General features: G+C 52.8%; 1 protein-coding gene and 1 long non-coding RNA gene across 5 annotated transcripts in view; one reads left to right on the forward strand and one right to left on the reverse strand.

The window, feature by feature from the left end:
• The window catches only part of Arhgap22 (Rho GTPase activating protein 22), a 152,496-nt gene extending 135,533 nt beyond the window's left edge, over positions 1-16,963 (forward strand). For 2 of the 4 annotated variants that reach the window (XM_029541873.1, XM_029541874.1), the window contains exons 6-11: positions 6,259-6,466; positions 9,570-9,702; positions 10,384-10,457; positions 11,417-11,538; positions 13,608-14,490; positions 16,380-16,963. In XM_029541873.1, the coding sequence (XP_029397733.1) occupies positions 6,259-6,466; positions 9,570-9,702; positions 10,384-10,457; positions 11,417-11,538; positions 13,608-14,490; positions 16,380-16,608 (1,649 nt within the window). In that variant the 3' untranslated portion in view covers positions 16,609-16,963. Of the gene's footprint in view, positions 1-6,258; positions 6,467-9,569; positions 9,703-10,383; positions 10,458-11,416; positions 11,539-13,607; positions 14,491-16,379 lie in introns of those variants that run through there. The other 2 variants (XM_029541875.1, XM_029541877.1) reach the window with 2 other exon arrangements.
• Positions 12,975-17,360, reverse strand: LOC110325465. The gene is made up of 3 exons (XR_002380743.2): positions 16,402-17,360; positions 13,385-14,482; positions 12,975-13,345 (listed from the first exon to the last, which is right to left on the reverse strand). It is a non-coding gene; the product is annotated as an uncharacterized LOC110325465 (long non-coding RNA).
• Between the last annotated feature and the right edge of the window lie 2,600 nt (positions 17,361-19,960).

The raw sequence follows: 19,960 nt of genomic DNA on the forward strand, positions 1-19,960 counted from the left end.
GGCCCTCAAGAAACCACATACTGGCTGGGTTTCCAGCTACATGACAAGCCTACCAGAACTGGTTCTTGGCACAGTTCCCCTCTGAGACTTGCCAGGAGGGCTTTGGGAGTTCACAGAGCCTACCAGGGGAACTGTGGCAAAGATAGCAAAGGGCAGAGCCTCTGGGAATGGAGGCTGCCTGAGGCCTGCACATGGCTTGTCTACAGCACGGCGCAGAGTGGGGCAGCTGGCACGGAAGACTCAGAAGGCTGAGCCGGAATGAGGTCTGGGTTTTTCCTTTCCTAAGTCCAGTCAAGGAGGGGATGCCCTGGGAGTGTGGGTCCATCTTGGGCCTCAGGGCAGTCTGTGAAGACAGATCTCACTCTGAAGATGGAGAGGTTGTAGTCCACTGTTTCGGCCAAATGTGTGCCCCCAGCCTATATCTCTGTGGTCTTATTACTGGCCTGCTTGTGCCCCCACCTCATGGTGTCTGGGGTCAGTGCTCATGTGACCCTTCGTCTCCTCTCCTCGATCTCACCCTCGGACACCAGGTGTCCTCCATCAGAGCTACTCCACTGACTCCCCTCCCCACAATTCCTTACCTCATACTTAACATGTTTACTCTGTCACCACCTTCTCAAACCTCTTCTGTTCTGAAGTGCCAGGACTTTGTGGCTTTCCCACTGCTGGACTGCTGCCCTATTTGGGGACAGTGAGAATGTTCAGAAGGCTTTTCTGGGAGGCAGGGGTTGAGAGGGGCTGTCACAGACCAGACCCAGCAAGACTGGGTGCCGTGTGCACTGGTGGGCTTGTCTAGGTGCTGTGCCCATGGGCTGGTTGGTGGGGGGGGGGCAGCAGGGCAGAGCTTGCTGCCCAGCCTGGTTTGTACAGTGAAGACCTCCGTTGGGGGCATGCTCTCCGTCTGAGGGCTGCCCTGAGGCTTTTCAGCACGGTAGCACCCACAAATCCAGTTTTACTTTCTCGGTTTCCAGTGTCCAGTGACTGACCACCTACTGCCTGAATATACTAAGTGGAAAATTCCAGAAACAAATAGCTCCTAAGTTTTAGATTGTGGATTGTGATGAAATCTTGAGCCCTCCCACCCGATTCCCACCTGGGGTATGAATCATCGTTTTGGGGTGTCTGTTCTGTGTATGTCACCCATCTGTCAGATCAGTTGTCATGGTGTGATAGTGCTGGTGTTCACATAGCCTTTACTTCATTCAACAATGGCGCCAAGCACAAGACTAGCACTGGCAATTGGAGTAGTTGCTTCTTTGACATGAAAGTGTTCAAGTACAGAAAGGGGAGGGATATGAGGAGCGGGGACATCCACATAACTGTCATTCCAGTACAGCGTTGAAATTGTTCTGTTTTGGCAACTACTTAGTCTGGATCCAAAGAACCTGGGACAGATGGCTGTCTGTGGAACCTAGTAGAGTGCCAGCAGACATGCTGGCCTCCAGGCTCCCGAGGTATCACAAATGCTCCTTAACACAGTCCGTGCTGGCATCCGGGTTCTTCTCAGCCCTCTCCCTACCCTAAACGTCTCAAGCTCATGGCTTCCCTTCCACAGCTTCTCAGTTCCTCACAACCCGCTCCTCAGTTATGCTTTTTCTTTTGTCTTCTGCTCCTACCTGTCTTTCTTGGTCTCCTTTGCCCACACTCTGTTTTTCTTACTGTCTTGCTCTCTCCTTATCCTCCCCGTCCCCTCCCTGTCTCCTCTGATGGCCCCGCCCAGTCTGCTGGCCGTGTTCTGTCTGCCGCTCTCTCTTCCTGATTTGGACTCCTCCAGATGCCTCTGGCCCTACTCTCCCTCATGTACACAGTAAAAATCTTCCCCTCACCCGCACCTTGGAACAGTCCCGTGCTCAGTTTATACATCTGGGGCGGAAACCCTCCGTCTATACACTTAGATCATGGTCTGCTTAGGGGATGGTGTTGTCTGCAGTTTTGCTGGGGATCGGGGTTAGCCTCCTTGGGAGGGATAGGGGACCTTCTGTTCTTAGAACAGGGCCAGGCACAAGCGCACAGTAAGAGACAGATGACAGGTATCCTGAGCATAGGGCTCAGGGAGCAAGAAGGAAGCTGGTTGGATTCCCTGAGCTTTGTGAGTGTCATATCTTCCTGAAGGTGGCCGTCAGTCAGGAGCTGAGTGCAGTGACTTAGGACAGGAGAACACTGCATGGTGTTTGTCCTTCACACTCACTCCTTCTCCTCTGCCCCAAAGAAAGCAATGTTTTCCCACTGCTGTGACCCCGGGGTGGAGGTGTGGTGGAGAGAGAAGGCCCATCCTCCCTCCCTCCCCACCCCACCCCCCCGTGTGTGTGCGTGCGTGTGTGTGTGTGTGTGTGTGTGTGTGTGTGTGTGTGTGTTGACACTGGAGACAGTTGGGAAGTGAGTCTCACTGAATGGAAGGTCTCTCTGAGTGGATGGGAGGAGGCAAGGGTTATGCCAAGCTAGCCCGTGCCCCACTGGGGGACACTTTGTTCATGGGCACTTCCTCTGTATGTTCTATTCCTTGCACATTTGAAGTAATGGTGCTCCTGGTTACACCAGACACAGCTTCCCATGGCTTCCCTTTGTGAGCCAGGTCCCCATCCCCACTTAGCCAGACTCTGGTGTCATTTGGGAAAGTCTTTACTCAGAGACTTAAAGCAGGAGAGGCAAATGACTGCCCCAAAGCCTGAAGCAGCCAAGGTGGGGTAGGGGGCAGTAAGGAATACTGAACACTGCAGAGGATTGTTGGCAGGGGGTTTCTGTCAAAGGGACAACAGCTACCACGGAGTGCCCTGCCACTCTCGACTTTCTGGAACTTAGGCCTGTCACTAACGTAAGCGTGGATTATTTCAAGAGAAACTCAAGAGCTGGGGTGTAGTTCAGTTCTAGAAAGCTTGCCTAGTGTGAGCACCTCAAAACAAAGAGGGGCAGGTGGAGAAAAAAAAGCAAAATTGAAAAATGTTTCCAGCGTGACAGGAGGTAAGCTCATGCATTTGAGGCCCTGCGTGCGGGTGACTGAGTTCTCAGTGAGAGGAAATTAGCTGAATCTCTGTGTCCTGAGCCCAGCCAGCTCTAACCCCAAAGGCTGGGACACTATTAGAGGTGACTCAAGGCCTCCTGAGTCAGTCCTGCTTTGAGCTGCCCACGTAGCCAGCTTGTCCCTGGGCTCCAGGCTCAGTGCCTTCCCCTGGGTTAGGGGACTAACCTGCTGAGGCCCAGAAGAGGCAGGTTTCCCTCTTGTCCTCTGCTTCCTCTGCCGTGACCCAGATGTCCATGGGACCCACTGCTGCTGGTCCCTCCGCCTCCATTCCGATATGGACAGTGGTGGCAGAACAGCTGGGATGTTTGCTGTTCCTGGAGCCACACTGAGTGGGCTGGACTAGGTCCTTGCCACATGCACACACATGCTCACATGATTACATGTACAAACAAAAGCCTAAAGTGTGTATGTGTGTGTATATGGCACATACAAGCACATACACCTTTTCCTAAGGCACTGATGGTATCCACCTGATGTGTCCTAGGCTTTCTTCCCTGATCTATATGCTTAATTCCCAGATCATGCACTCCATATTCCATTCCCCACACCCATCTACCCTCCGACTTCTCCACATCCCACATCTCCTCCCCACCCCCTGTCTCCACGTGGATGCCCCCCACTTCCCACTCCACTTGACCTCTAAACTCTTTGGGGCCTCCAGTCTCTTGAAGGTTAGGTGCATCATCTCTGAATGAACAGGAAGTCCTCTACTGTATGTGTGTAGGGGGCCTCATATCTGCTGGTGTATTCCGTCTGTTTGGTGGTTCAGTGTTTAAGAGATCTGGTATTGGATGAGGGAAAAGGACTGAAGCCCTGAGGGCCAGCAGAAAGAATGGAAACAGGCAACCTCAGGAAATAGGAGGTTGGGGGACCCTCCAGAATGCACAGAGACCTGGGAGGTGAGAGATTCTCAAGACTCAAAGAGAGGGACCTTAGATGAAATGCCCAACTGTAGAGAGAGGGAACTTATAGAGCCCACCTCCAGCAGGAAGACAGGGCATCAAATGAGGAAGGGCCATCCCACAGTCGCACCTCTGACCCATAATTGTTCCTGTCTGAAAGATTACAAGGATGGAAATGGAGACGAGCTTGAGGAAAAGAAGGTCCAGCGAGAGGCCCAAAGTGGGATCCAGCTCAAGGGGAGGTTCCAAGACCTGACACTATTACTGAGGCTATGGGGACTCACAAAAAGGGACTTATCATGACTGCCCCCGAAAGACCCAACAAGCAGCTAAGAGTCAGATGCAGATATTTGCACCCAACCAATGGACAGAAGCAGCTGACCCGTTGTTGAATTAGGGAAGGCTGAGGAATTCACTGTATTAAAGGGTCACAGCGTTTGGAAAGTTGAGAACCATGGCCTTGTCTGTGGCTTAAGGCAGTGAGAGTTTTTCCAGCTGCTGACCCACTGGGCAGAGAGCTTTACAGATCTTGGCACCTTACACTCTTTGCCTGGGCTATCAGGAAACCCCTAGTCTTGTCATGTATCAGATCTTCAGTGTTCTTAGCCAGGAATTCCTTTGCCTTCTCTCCTACTCTGGTCCTGATTAGATATTTGGATTCTTTCCTTTCTGATGTTTTGTTTTGTTTTGTTTTGTTTTTCTCCCAAATGTTTTCGAGGTTTGGCATACTGGAGAGTGTACAAGTCATTCGGGCACTGTTCAGTGGTCTTGCTTTATTAAAGTGTGTGTGACTGGGAGAGTGTGTCAGGTTCAGATACAGGGATGCTGGAACCCTGAGGCACCTCTGGTCACAGACCCACTAAGAGCTAAGCCCTGGCTTGACATCACACCAACTTGACTTGTTTATAGCTTCACGTGAAAGAAGATACACAGCGTACTTGGGGCCTCATTTATTCTGCTCACGATTATGGTTTTTGTTCTTAAGACTTTTCAGGGACTCTGCCATGCTCCACCCTTCTTAAACCTTGTTCACATGGTGCTGAAACCATCCTTCAGCTTTGAAGCTGTGCCACTGAATGCCCACCTCCCTCCCCGCCCCCAGCAGCCACCAGTTCACTCCCTGTCTGTGTGTGACAGTGTAGGAATGTCCTACCAGTGCGGTCACACAACTTTTGTTCCTTTGTGAATGTCTTATTTCGCATCGTGTCTTCTGGATTCTTCCGAGTTGTAGCCTCTCTCAGTATTTCCTGACTTTGTGAGGCAGAACCGAGTCTTGCTGTGCAGAGGTAATGCATTGTGGATATTGATGGGCTGTAGATGGCCTACCATCTTTTGTTGCTGTTTGCAAAGCTGCTGTGCCTGTGCATACACACACCACGCCCATGCCCCCTTTCACTTCTGTGTCTACCCAGAGCTGGGATTGCTTGCAGTCAGTCGCTTCTCAGTTCTTTGAAAGTCCCACCATACTGCATGTCTGTCTCAGCTGTACCATCTCCTGGTCCTGCTAGTGGTGCCCAGTGCTTCATTCCTCCACCCTGAGCAGTGCATAGACCTGCTCCTCCTCTTCCTCCTCCTCTTCCTCTTCCTCCTCCTTCCTCCCTTCCTCCCTCCCCCCCTCTCTCTCTGCTGTGTGTGTGTGTGTGTGTGAGATAGGGCACATATGAGGATAGAAGACAACCTTGGGTATGTGTCCTTAGGGACAGAGTCTCTCACTGCTGCATATGCCAGGCTAGCTGGCCAGTAAGTTTTCAGGGACCGTCCCATTTTCACCTTCCCATCCTGCCCTGGGATCACACATGTGTGCCAGCTGTGCACAGACCTGAGCTCAGGCCTCACACCTGTGTGTCGAGCTTTACCCACTGAGCTGAGCTAGCTCCCCAGGGCTCATTGCATCGTTGTGAGGAATGACGTTGAGAGGGATGGTGTTTCTCACGTCAGTGTGCCATCTGTCTTGTCCTATGAGCTGTGCCTTCTGACCCCTCCCTTGTGCAGCAGTGCCCAGTGGGCTGACCCATGAGGCAGCTGCTCATTTTCCTGTGGTTGGGCATGGCATAGTTTCCAATCTGGAGTTCATTCATTCATCCATACAGTACAAGCACATGCTCCCTAAGGGCCCTTCTCTCTTGGCTTGGACAAGTTCCACAGGCCACACCTACTGCTGCCCTAACAGCTCTGACCAGCCACCTGACTGTGCCCTCCCAGTGTCCAATCTGTCTCCTTGGGAAGAGCCTCCTTTGGCACACACACAGCATTCTTTGCCTTCCACTGTCCCAGACACTCTTCACCTACCGTTGTGCTGAGTGCCAGGGAGTATGAATCGTCCCTTTCTGTGTCCAGGGATCTTTGGGCAGCGGCTGGAGGACACAGTGCACCATGAGCGGAAGTTTGGTCCCCGGCTGGCACCTCTGCTGGTGGAGCAGTGTGTGGACTTCATCCGGGAGCGAGGACTCAGTGAAGAGGGGCTCTTCCGTATGCCCGGCCAGGCCAACCTGGTGAGGGATCTGCAGGATTCCTTCGACTGTGGGGAGAAGCCGCTGTTTGACAGGTGAGCTCTGGGGGGCAGGGCAGTATAGGGCTCCGGTAGGCTCCCCCCCGACACCAGAATCTCTGAGCAGGGCCTGGTGTGTTGGCTGCCCATGTGACTCATGCATGTTTAGCCAGTCTGCCCAGACTGGGGCACAGAATCAAGCTGGTCCCTGATCTTGAAGGTGTCTGCCGCCAACAAGGCCAGCCATCTGGTCGTTCCCACAGCTCTTCCCTGACCCGGGTAGAGGAATGAAGGCCTCCGCTAGCTGCCAGGCACAGCTGTATCTCAGATTCCATGCTAACTGCAGCATGCCTCTTAGCTCTGCCTCCTCCATTGACCCAGCCCCAGCTTCTGTAATAGCAAGATGGCAAAGCAACTGAGTTCCATCTCAGTCAGATTCTGGGAAGACAGTCATTTCTGTCCGCTTTGGATCTTTACTCACCACTGAGGTCTTCCCATGGCTAGGGGAAGACACCACCATCCTCTCTCCAGAGTCTAAGAATGGGGGAGCAGGGCTTGCCTCTCTGTGGGGTTGTGTGGGCTGTCTCATTACAGAGCCGTTTTGTATAGTTCTTATATCAAGCCATCAAACCGAACCAGACGTCCATAAAGCTTCTGCCTCTTGTGACATCTCCCCTCAGATGTAGGCTCCTTTTGCCAGGAGACAGGCTCTGCAGGGCTCATCTTGGCCCTGGACCTCCCCAAGTACACAGAGTGGGCCAGTCCTTTCATTAGATGTGCAGCCCAGGACTAACCATGGCTCCTCAGGGAGGGCATACGAGTCCCTTTACCTGGCTCCTTGTGAAACTCTGTCCACAGTTGTGGAAACGTGTGCGTCACTCTCTATGTCTGCAGCCGCATGCCATCTCTTCTGTAGGCATCAAAGTTAGAGACTGCCTCAAACAAGAGCTGCCTTGGTAGGGCCTGGGAACAATGGCTTTAAGAAAGGTCTGGGGGTCAGATACACTGCCGCAGGCTAGATACTACTGGAAGGATGTCAGACCTCACGTCACCATAGTCAAGCTCATTGGGGTCTCTGGGCAAGGTACCAATCCTTCCAGCCTATCCCACCCTGTAGTGTCATTGACTCGTCATGCCTCCTGTTTTAATGCATGATGCCATCTGGACTCAGATTGGCTTCTGTCCCCGAGTTCAGGCCCACAGACCTACATCTCTGCTCTGGCAGCATGACCAGGCCCTTCTTCCAGGCCGTGGCTCCTAGCTGCCCCTCCATCATGACACCAACCAACTGGGCTTGCATGATGGGGCTCCCTCTCCCAGACTTACTCTGCCTGGTGCTGTAGCCCCTGCCCACCCACCTCCTTGTGCTATAGCTTACATACAGAAACTGCTTCTGGCCTTGGTCTTCCTCTACCTCAAAACTCCCCTTTCACCCAGTTATTCTTTCTCCATAGTAACATTCTCTCAGGCCCAGGTGTGTGTGTGTGTGTGTGTGTGTGCTCTTCAGGACTGGAGACAGTTAAGAGGCAAGGCCTTCATTCCGGATGAGTGCTGTTGTTGGCATGGGCAAGAAGGTGTTTTTGGAAATGGAGAGAGGATGGGAAGTTGCAGATGGGGCATGGGCAATGGAGACAGCTGACTTGACCAGAGCAGGTCTGCTGACCCACTGGGCTTTCTGTGGCCTGGCCTCAGCCCACCAGCTGCATGTAGCTTACACTATGAGATACCCAGGCTGATGGGCCCGGGCATTGCCCTGGAATGCTCTCTTCTGTGCTAGTGAGAATGTGATGGGGGTGTGTGGGGTAGACTCACAGTGGTGTTGGAAGGGAATTCGGGGACATTGGAGTCAAGCGTTCAAGAAGAGACCATCAGTGAGTGGGGATGGAGGACTGCAGAGCGAGCCCGAGTGTGAGGAAAAATTGGCCAAGGGTACAACTGAGCACCGGATCTCTGTGGGTGAAGGATGATGGGGGGGGGGTGGAGCTCTGAGCAGGGATGCAGGCAGGAAGGTCTGTAGACTTGAGGGGGAGGGGCTACCACTTAATCAGTCCCACTTCCTGTCTCCCTGAGGATGGAGAAAGTGGCCCAGGAGAAGTCTGTGGGCAGTGAGCAGCCACATGCTTGGCTAGAGAGGGGAGGTCAGGGAAGGCTCCCCCACCCCCAGGTGTAGATCTTGGGTGCATATGGCATAGCCAAGGTCTGCCAGTCCCTGGGCCATCTTCTCCCAGTGCCTCCTACGAGGAACTTTAAGCTGGGGCTTGAAGCCAGGGGCTAGGAAAGTCTCCTGGGACCCAGGAGACAGCTGTGGTCAGGATTGGCCAGAGCCCAGATTGACAGGAAAAGAGGGCGTGAGCCTGACCTGGGATACCCTTGACCTCTCTTCCCTAACACACACACACACACACACACACACACACACACACACACACACACACNCACACACACACACACACACACACACACACACACACACACACGCACACACACTTCAGCAGAGGCATCCCTGAGCCAGTAGTGGAGACTAAGTCCTGTTGTGGACATCCAGAGGGAAGGACCTGACCTCTCATCTGTCCAGTCAGTGCTCAGCCGCCTACTCTCTGCAGGAAGGTCAGCCCTGATGGCACCCCTCGTATATAGATTCCCCAGTTCAGCCAAGAGCTAAGCAAGCCCAAGCAAAGACTTGGCTGTACCATGAGAGCTTCCTGTAAGCTGATCTATGTCATAGGTAAGTCCTTTCATGCAGAGCAACTGTTGTGAGTGGGTCAGCTTTGCCCCTGTGGCTTTTGCAGCAGAACATCTCCCAAGTCCCACACTGTGTGTAAAGAAGGTCTCCAAGTCCCACACTATGATCACAAAGGAGCGCTTTCCTTCACTCCGTATGTTGGACCAGACACTAGCTAGATTCTGAGCCAGTGGTGTGGAATTGATGAATTAACCCAAGCTGGAGCTTCTGGTAGCTCAGCCACACTCCCCACTGGGCTTGTGGGCAGCCTGGGCCTGACCTTGACTGGGGGCAGGTGCAACTGGCTCCAGGAGCTAGCTATACACACACACCTCAACCTGAGCCCAGGACTGTCTGGGGCATGTTAAGTAGAGCCCCTGTGTTAGTCACGCAGCTGCCTGGGGCCTTGCTCTCACTCATGTCTCCCTTTCATCCCAGCACCACAGACGTGCACACAGTGGCCTCCCTGCTGAAGCTCTACCTTCGGGAGCTCCCAGAGCCCGTCATCCCTTTCGCCAGGTATGAGGACTTCCTCAGCTGCGCCCAGCTGCTCACCAAGGACGAGGGGGAGGTCAGTGCCTCTCGGGACACATCCTGGGGTAGGCTGCCGGGCAGCGGGCGTGTGGAGTCAGGACTTAGCAATTGCACATGAGTCCTGACAGGAAGGTTGCTGTGTCAGAGAAAGGGGATCCCCGAGTGCTGTACATCTGTGTAGCCCTCTAATTGTCCTCAGACATTTCTCACAGAAGTAGAAGTGGGGGTGGAACGTGGGTCTCTCTTTTCACAGTGGGTGCTTCTGTTCTGCCATCGTCCCCCACAGACTCAGGCTTCCAAGCAGCCCTGTTACCTCTTTCCCAAGACAGCTCCCAGGACGGGAGAGGGTGTCTGCCCCTTGCCCTTCACTCTGCCCTCCTGGCCATCTGCAACTTTGAGCTGCTTCGGCAGAAAAGACTGTTTGCCTTCCCTGTGACTGCGTGGGGGGGTGGGGTGGGGGGAGATGAGAGCTGTTATCTGGCAAATATTTGTGCCCTGATAAGTGAGCCGAGACATTCCTCTGTGGCCTTGCAGAGGCTCACCCCTCACCCCAGCTCCTAGAAAGAAAAATCAGTCTCCTCGAGAGGTCACAGTCACACTTTGGAGGCACGAAGGAGGTCATCTGGGACTGGCCACACCTCCCTTCTCCTGTCTCACAGTCCTCAGAAGAGGCCTTACTGCTGGTGTCTGAAATGCTGTCTTCTCCTTTCTTCACAAGGGGACCGTGGAGTTGGCTAAGCAAGTGAGCCACCTTCCGCAGGCCAACTACAACCTGCTCAGATACATCTGCAAGTAAGTGGCCTGTTCGGGGTGGGGCACCTCTGGCCTGCTCTGGCTCTCCGCTCATTCCCTCCACCCCTGGAGAGACAAGACTGTGTAGAAGGGCCAAGTGTCAGGATGGCAAGGGGTTCGGAAGAATGCCGAGCTGCAGGAGGTAGTGAGTGAGTGGTTTCAGAAGCAGCCAGCCCTCTGTCCTCCTGGGCACCTCTCACTTTCCTTCCCCACAGGTTTATACCCCTGAATGAGGTATATATCTCAGGAGGTATACTCCCTCATGTACCCTCATTCTGGGTGCTGGTAGGAGCCTGCAGGGATGGCATTCACCCACTGCCAGGTGGGGTCTGAGCTTTTGGGGCATTTGTCTTCTGCACCAGGGATAACCAAACCGTGTCCCTTGGCCTTTGTTTCTCTTGATAGTCTTAGGTCTGGGGGATGCTCAGTCTTGATCAGATACAGGTGTATACAGCTGACCATACGCAGCAACTAGGGAAAGCCTGGGAGGCCTGGCTGAGTGTTGGGCTGGAATGGGGCCCGAGGGCACAAAGATGGGGCCATGTAGTGGGGGCTGGGGGTGGAGGGTGTGGCTAGAGGGAATGCATATATGAAGGTGTAGGCTGGGTGGGTGTGGGATATGACTGGATATTGGAGGTAGCGTAATAGCGTAGTGGGTGGTTGGGAATAGTGGAGCTGAATGGGTAGGGATGGGGTGGGCTTCATGTGGCTATCTCTGGGGTTTGGCTGTTCGGGGCATGGAAGCAGAGGTGTAGTTTGATGGATGGACGGAGCATGTAGTATGTGGCTGGCTGGCTGACTAGCTGATGTGAGAATCATTCGTATGGTATAGTGGGTATATCTGAGAGGTGTGGTTAGGCGTATTGGTGTGGTAGGTGGCCAGGTGGGGCTTGGAGCTCAATAGCAGACTGGAGTTTAGAACCCACTGCTTCACCACATGCTGCTTCTCTCTTTGGCAGGTTTCTGGATGAAGTGCAGGCTCACTCAGATGTCAACAAGATGAGTGTCCAGAACTTGGCAACTGTCTTTGGCCCTAACATCCTACGGCCACAGATAGAGGATCCAGTAACCATCATGGAAGGTAAAGGGGAGGTGGTTTGGCAGTGTCCAAAGATGGGGGACTTTGGGCTCAGAGCCAGGCCAGGGATCAATAGCTTAGATGTTGTCTCCATCTTCAGGGACAGAATCTCGTCCCCTCCACCCCCCCCCTTTGTGGCTGGTAGCAGCCAACCTTTGGAAAACATTAAGATGGCCAATGGTTAGAGACGACGGGACAGTTGGGAAGCAGGGGTCCTTGTCCTTGAGCCCACATGGACTGTTTTCTGCTTTACTGTCACAGTCAAGTGGTTGTCTTAGGTTCCTGGAGGATGTACCCGTGAAGCACCAGGGAATTTCTCTCTTGTGATAAGTAATAATACAATGATGTTTTTGAAAAGCAACGTGGTGAGGCTAAGATGGAGAATGACTGAAGTCCAGGAATTTGAGGGCAGCCTGGACCACATGAGACAAAGTCTCAGAAAGGGAAGGAGGTGAGAAAGGGCCAAAGCAGCCTCCTGTGCCATCCTCATACCCAGCCTAGGTGTGATAATTGCCCTGAATCCCAGATGATGAAACAGGCCAAGCAAGGTGAGATGAATCACCAGGGGCCCATGTAGAAAGGCTGGATTGAAAACAAGAATACACAAGCCCTTGAGAAGACTTCCCAACACAGCCAGTGCAGGAATCATGCTGTCCACACAGGATGTTCACATCTAGCTGGTGGGGACACTCCTGAGGCACTGATTTTGGACTTGGTTTTGGCCCCAAGTTGGATACCAGTCTTAGAGCCCACTCTAGAAGGGCCCGGTTTTCTGGTTGAGAAATACCTTCTGTACTTCCTGGATCACTAGCATACTGTTCACCCAGGTCATGGTCTTTCTCATCCATGGTGAACCTCCCTACTCTGGTATTTGGTTGCAGGCAGCTGGAGAGAACAAGCCTGCAGAATAGGCACTGTAGACCTTCCCATCACCCTGTCCTTGCTGCTGGGCCCCGCACCGAGCTCCTAGATTTGGAGCATTGAATCTCAGGGATGATGGAGTGATGATGGGTGGGCAACACTGTGCACATGTATCTGTACATACATACATACATACATTACATATAATCTCCATACATACTTATAGGAGATAATGACCCAGGTTTGGTTCCCAGCACCCACATGGCAACTCACAATTTATAACTCTGGTTTCAGGGGATCGGACTTTCCCTTCTAACCTCCACAGGCACTAGACATACACGTGGTGCACATAAATATATACTGGCAAAATATTCATGTAAATACTTCCTTAAAACATTTATTTCAGGGCAGAAGAGATGTCTCAGTGGTTAAATGCACTGTCTGTTCTTGCAGAGGTCCTGAATTCAATCCCCAGCAACCACATGGTGGCTCACAACCATCTATAATAGGATCTGATGCTCTCTTCTCTCCCAAAGGTGCACATGCAGACAAAACACTCATATACATAAAATAAAGCCTTTAAATGTGTATCAGTGCTTTGTCTGCATGTATGTCTATGTATCATGTGCATGCCTGGAGTTTGCTGAGGTCAGAAGAGGGCATTGGAGCCCCTGGATCTAGAGTTATGGATGGTTGTGAGTCCCCATCTGAGTGCTGGGAATTACCCAGGTCCTCTACAAGAACACCAAGTGTTCTTAACTGCTGAGCTCCCAAATAAGTAATTTTTTAAAAGGATGTACATGCATGCATGCGTGTGTGCATTTTGTGTGTGTGTGTGTAAACTCTGTTCAGAGTCATGTATGGTGGATGGGCTGACTTATTGGCTTCCCACTTGCATCCTGCCACCCATCATCCTGTGGCCTTGATGAGCATCATGTGTGCATGGCACCTCCCTCCCCCTAGGGTGAGCAGTGTGTGTGCATGGCACCTCCCTCCCCCTAGGGTGAGCAGTGCTATGCTTCCTCCATGCTCAGGGACTTGGTGGGCACAGTCCTATCTGTGCTTGGTACTGGCTGGTGTGCTGGTTCTCATTCAGACACAGGTGAGGTGCCCTGCAGGACCAGGCATCCTGTGGCTGAGCTGTAGTTAGACCTCAGTGTGTGAGAGGCATGGGTATCGCCACTTGCAGCCAACCTCTCCCTTTATCACAGGCACGTCTCTGGTTCAGCATCTGATGACTGTCCTCATCCGCAAACATGGACAGCTCTTTGCTGCAACCTCCCTTGAAGAACCTGCTTCACCACGTGGCACAGTAGAGTGGGGCTCTGAAGAGGTCACCAGGGATCACCAGGGTGAGCCTGGCAGCCCTGGCTTGCACACACACAGGACTTCATCTCTGGATGGGCCAGCTGCAGCAGTGCTGTCTAGAACTTCGCCGCCACCGCCGCACCTCAGCAGCCAAACTGGACCCGCAGCCACCAGCCCTGGGAAGAAGATGCACACTTTGCCTGGCTGGAAGTCTTCTTTTCGGCAGCAGCAGGGTTCCCGGTCAGAGAGCCCCAAAGGGTTCAGCTCATCCTTAGAGGTACCCATCATCTCCTCTGGTGGGAACTGGCTCATAAACGGGCTATCGTCTCTTCGTAGCCACCGTCGGGCCTCGTCGGGGGACCGCCTTAAAGATACAGGCTCGGCACAGAGACTCTCCACCTATGACAACGTGCCACCATCCAGCCACTTTTCTAGCACTGCCAGCGTGGCCAGCACATCATGGTCTGTGGCCTCGTCCTCCCGAGAGGCCTCTGTCAGCAGCTGTACAGCCTGCCGGGCCAGCAACTCTTCTGCCTGTAGCTCCTTACACACTGAGTGGGCTCTTGAGCCCTCTCCTCTCCCCAGTAGCAGTGAGGGCCACCGGTCCCCGGACCTGGGCCACAGCCTGGATGAGGCATGTGTGGGCAGTGGCAGCAGTGAGCCCAATGACCCAGGCAGCCCCACACAGGCCCATGTTCGTCGCTGCCGGGCTCTCCAGGGCCAGGTGGCCGAGCTCAGGGCAGAGCTGTGTCATCAGAGGACTGAGTATCAGAGGAGCCTGAAAAGGTAAAGGACCACGCTTATGCTGGCTGTGTGGAAAGCTGCAGGGGACGGGGCTCAGAGCAGCCCACTTCCAGGCTGCCTGCCTTGGAAAATGGCACTAGCCTATTCGGGGTTGGGAGTGGGTGTACCCATCAGCTGGCAGGCCTCCACAAGGGAGACTGTCAGTTTGTGTTTGTAGAACAGGAGCCAGGGGCCAGGTGGCTCTCTGGGATACAGTGAGAACAGAGCCTTGAATGACCATATCACTGAAAGTGGCTCAGAGGCTGCCCAATGTGCAAACCAGCCTATCCCAGGTTCCTATAGTAAGCCTAGTTATACAACGCTCCTTACCCACACAGGATCTCCTTGGGAAGAATGGAGGGGAACACTGAAGGCCCTTGAGCCACTTTCAACTGACAGGGGCCGCCTGGAAGCAGAGTTTGTATGAGGATGGTCTCCAGCACAGGAAGGAAGGGGACTATGGTACCATGTCCCATCTAGCAGGCTTCTAGGAATATGCTCTATTGGCATACAGGGAGCTCACCCATTCTGCCTCCTGTAATCCAGTCTCTGCCCTTCCAGTATCTCCCTAAGAGAACCTTTTGTTTATGAAAAACAAATAGATGCTGTGCTAGATACTGGGGACAGAGCTGTGTCCCAAACTCACCAGAATTCTGGGCCTGACTTGTATTTGGGGGTACCAGGATGAGACAATACACAAGATTCATCCAAAATGCATGACACGCTAGGAAGTGGATACAGGACAGGAGCCCTGGGGAGGGAAGGGGGGGCCTTCTCAGGAGAGGATAGAAAGGCCTGGTGTGTGTGGGGGGGGGAGGCGGTAGGGGAGCATGCCTTGGAGCTCTGCCAGCCTTGAGCAGGGTAGTAAGGCAGGGGCTTCAGGCCTGGGTACTGCTTGGCCTTCTTCAGGGGACAGTGAGTGTGGAGGAGCAGATGGAGTGTTTCAAGGGCTTTGGTTCTCTATTGGAAAGCTTACTGGAGGTTTAGTAGGCACCAATTAAGAAGCAATAGGAGTCCAGGCCCATGGGGTGGCATGGGCCATGGGGGCAACAGCAGAGGTGGGAGAAACAGAGTTTGGCACAGAAAGAGTTCTGAAGGTGGACTGGGTGGGCCTTGCTCTCTGATGAACTGAGAAGAGCTCACCTGGTATAAGTCTTAGTGCTGGCTGTAGGGGAAGAGCTAAAAGCAGGTGCTCATTGGAGAGAACTAGGCAGGGCAGAGCGTGGCTTGAGGAAGCTGCCAGGAGCTCCACGTCGGACTGTTCAGTTAGAGATGCTCATGATCAGGCCAGGAGGTTACTAGGAGGGCTTAGCATCAAGAGACTGGACAAAGTCACTCTCACGTAGTACAGAGAGAGGGGAGGCCCAAGCAAGGAGAGGATAGCATGGAAGGGCTGGGGACAGAAGAGAAGCAAGTGAGACCTCAGTGCCATCTTCCATGAGGTCCCCTTTCTGGTAGTATGCTCACTGCTAAGGTGAAGGGAGGTTACCTTTCTCTGAGCACTGTATAGAAAGCAGCAGGAGATATGGGTAAGAGTATAAAAACATGGGTCAGGGACCTCTGCCCCTCTTACTAGTGAAAAGGTGATTTTTTTTTTTCCCTCACTAGGACAGTTGACAGGAATGAAGCGACAAAAGGTGACATCTAGCGAGTGCTCAGGGATACTGCTAGTCCCAGTGCTGGGCAGGAATCCTTATGGTGGCATTTCTGGGTCATAAGCCTAAGGAAGGAAGCCTCCCTGAAGGGAGCCCCCATTGGCTTGCAGCACTGAGCAAGACTGTGAGATCCCTCCCGACAGCCCCCTCTCCACCTCCCTGATTTGGTCTATTCCTGCTGTGACAGTACCCCACCCAGTAGCTGGAGTCTGAAAACCCCTCTTCTTGATTTTTAAGCATCGAGGAGGGCAGTGCTGACCTGCGGAAGCAGATGTCTCGGTTGGAAGAGGAGCTGGACCAGGAGAGGAAGAAGTACGCCATGCTGGAGATCAAGCTCCGGAACTCGGAGCGAGCACGTGAGGACGCGGAGCGCAGGAACCAGCTGCTGCAGAGGGAGATGGAGGAGTTCTTCATCACCCTGGGAAGCTTGACTGCCGGGACCAAAGGGACCAGAGCCCCGGAGTGAAAGGAGCAGAGGCACATGTCTGTCTATGTCTGCTCACATTTCCTGCAGAGCTGGCCACAGGCTGCAGAGGAAACCAGAAGCTTCAAGTTTGGGCCAGGCCACCAGCAGGGTCATCTGCCTCCAAGTGCCAGATAGAGAAGGAGCCTGACCCCAAAATGGGGACTGTCAGGATCCCAGAGTCCAGGCAGGATCTGGATACTTTTCCAAACATACGGGTCCCAGCAAGGGTCAGAGGGGATGGTGAGCATTAGTCTCGCATCCAGGAAGAGTTCTCAGTGGCCACCCAAAAGGATGGCACCTTGAGAGCCAGGCCACCAAGAACTTTATTAAACGTGCTCTGAAAGCATGGCGCCGGTCACCAGCCTCATTCTTAATGTCTGTGCTGAGTGGAGTTTACCAGGTGTTAAGTTTCTTGGAAGGCTGAGCATCCCTGGGGTGTGGTTAAGCTCCCTGAGAGTCTCAGTACAACTGTTGGGGAAGCCACCTCAGAAGCTCCTTTAGCTCTCCCACCTCAGAGCCTGTGGCTGCTTCTTACCCTGCAGGGTCCTCTGCAACCTGCCTTCCTCTGCAGGGGCTCAGCTCTGCTCCAGAGGGCTGGGTTTACAGAAGGCCAGAGCTGGTTGGTCTTCTAGAGCCTGCCTACTTTCCAGGTCTGGGAGTAAGAGTGGGCCCATAACTTCCATGTCTACCCACTCCTTGAGACATCCTCAGACCTTGAGTGACTCCTGCCCCACACCCCAGGCTCCAGGAAACTCGGGCATATTCTGGTTGCTATGATAAAAATACAGAAATGTTTTAGGAAGGCCTTCAGCTGCTGTGGCATGAGAGCTAGTCTAGCTGGAGCAATAGGAACCTGAGACAGCTGGTCACACTGCAGCCACTAGACTATGGATCTTCCTCTGGAAATGTCCTAGACAGGTCCAGAGGTGTCTCAGTGTCTCTTCTATGGATGTAAACCCAGTCAAACTGACAGTGAAGATTGGCCATTATACAGGTCTGGCTGTGAGAGGAATGGCCTCTCCTTTCCCCCTTAAACAGTGACCTATGGTCTGTCTCTCTGTCTCTGTGTGTATGTGTGTGTGTGTGTGTGTGGGGGTGGTTAAGAAGTCTTCAATGTATCCCAGTTTCAGGTCACCTTCGGAAAGCTCATTAAGTCCCTAATGCCTACCTGACTGACAACACCTGGGCAGCAGAATGGCCAGGGTCACAGTGCTGTTAGGTAGCACTGGCTAGCCCCCGCTCCGCCCCATGAAATTCAAGGCCAGCCGCCCCTACCCTCACCCTTAGAGGTAAGGCCGACTGACACCTGACCTCTGACGATTCTTTGGAAGAGGACTGGAGATTTCCACAACTAGGATTCCTACCAAGGACACTCCCAGTGTCAGAGGTCCCTGGGAGTGCCAAGGGGGCAGCAGAGATATTAGTGTATGCTATGGGGTACTGCTGCAGCCCGTTCCTTGCCCAAAAGTAAAACACCACCCTCTCCCGTATTCAGAGAGGACAAGCTAAAGTGACTGATTTCTCAGAACCTCTCACATGACAATTTAAAGATTACTCCTTATCTCCTCTGTGACAGGGGAAACAGCCCTGAGAGAAGTTAGGTGAGACCACCAATGTAGTCACACAACCCTGTTTTGTTCCCTCAGCACAGGTGTAGAACTCTGCTGAGTTGACTTGAAGCAAAAAAATGTCACCAGCTCATCAAGAGCTTCCAGGACCAAAGTCTCAGGAGGGCTTCAAAGTAGGAAAACAGAGTCCGGCCATGGTAAAGGCTAGCTGCCTGCCTACGCCTGCCAGGGAAGAGTTCGCTAGCCAACTCTGCCACCTGCTGGCAAACAGGGATCTAGGCGTGCACAACTTTTCTTAAGGAGGCTTCTCAGGTCTCTTCTCCCACTGTACAATGCACTCACCTGCCAAAGGTTGACAGGGAGGAAACCAAGGGGAGAATGCTGGCACATCCTTTTACATCCTTATGCGGATGGTGCTGTGAAGAAGGGTTTTAACATTTTATCGAGTCTTTGGGAATTTCGAATCACACACCCCAGTTCCACTCACTTCCCAGTCCTTCCATATCTATTTATATAATCTCCTCCCCAAAAGAAAAAAAAAATTAAAGGTCAGAGAAGAAAAGAAAAACAAACAAAAATATGACCCTATCAAGCAGTCTTCTGTTGCATGCACTATTTTACTCTTGTTTCTCCATTTCCCATATTCATTCATGGCACTGCAAGTTGTGTATCATGCAGTGCACCCTTTTGCCCAAAGAGCTCTACTTCCTAATGTTCACTGCCATGAGCCATTAGTCTAGTTCAAAGCCTCTGGCTTCTGCTACACTAGCAATATTGAATCCTCACAGACCCTTGGATATTCTGCTGAGTCGTAGAGTCCTGAAGCTTTGGTTCTGCAGGATTGGCTCCTTCACAGGCTCCAGCAGTTCACAGATAAGGTAGATGTTGGGGTGGGTGAATTCATAAGCCTGGGCCTGGATGGTAGCTGAGTAGGTCAGCCCAAGAACATCCCCCCTACTTCCCAGCAGGGCTATTTAAAGACAGCAATTAGCAGGGTCTGGTGGCATACTGCTGACATGAGAACAGTGGAGGTGGACCTTTGACAGACTGTATGGGTGTCAGCAAAGGCTAGAGGAATGGAGAGGCTGGCCTGAGGACAAGCAGGATGAATGCACTCTGCTACCTCTGGGATCCTGGGAAAGGAGGGAAGCACTCACCTTAGCATTCTGTGAAGAGGAAGTACTTACAGCTGAGATGGCTGTGGTGGCATCCTGACACCTGTCTCCAGACAACTGGGAATTTCATTTTGGAGTCAGATTTGAAAGATCATAGCTCAGCCTTGCCAATCCTCAAGTTGTAAATCACAACCATGACCTCACTCAAGTGGTAAGTTCCCAAGGCTGGCCCCAGTCCACGTCAGTAGGGGCTGCAGACTGCCCTGCAGAGTTGAGGCTCCCGTCACCATCCCACTCCCATTTTAGTTTCTGGTGTCTCTTGGTCCAGTACTGGAAACAAGGGGCAGGATCCATGTGATGATGGGATGGGATGGGATGGGATGGGATGGGATGGGATGGGATGGGATGGGATGATGGGATGGGATGATGGGATGGGATGGGATGAGGGGCTTGGGAATGCCTAGTCTACTGGCTCTGCTGCACTGTGAGGGTGAGGGCTGGGTGTTAGAAGCTCTTTCCAGCACATCCTACCAAAGAGAGGTAGCATTTGCTGCATATCAGATTCTTCTGAGTGTGTATTTACCTAAGACCTGGCTGCGGTTTGAACAAGAGTGTGACAGTAGCTAGCCGAACCTCGAGCTGAGAGTTAAGAGACAACTATTTGTCAAA

Source organism: Mus pahari, chromosome 8 (assembly GCF_900095145.1).
Source record: "Mus pahari chromosome 8, PAHARI_EIJ_v1.1, whole genome shotgun sequence".
Lineage (NCBI taxonomy): Eukaryota > Metazoa > Chordata > Mammalia > Rodentia > Muridae > Mus > Mus pahari.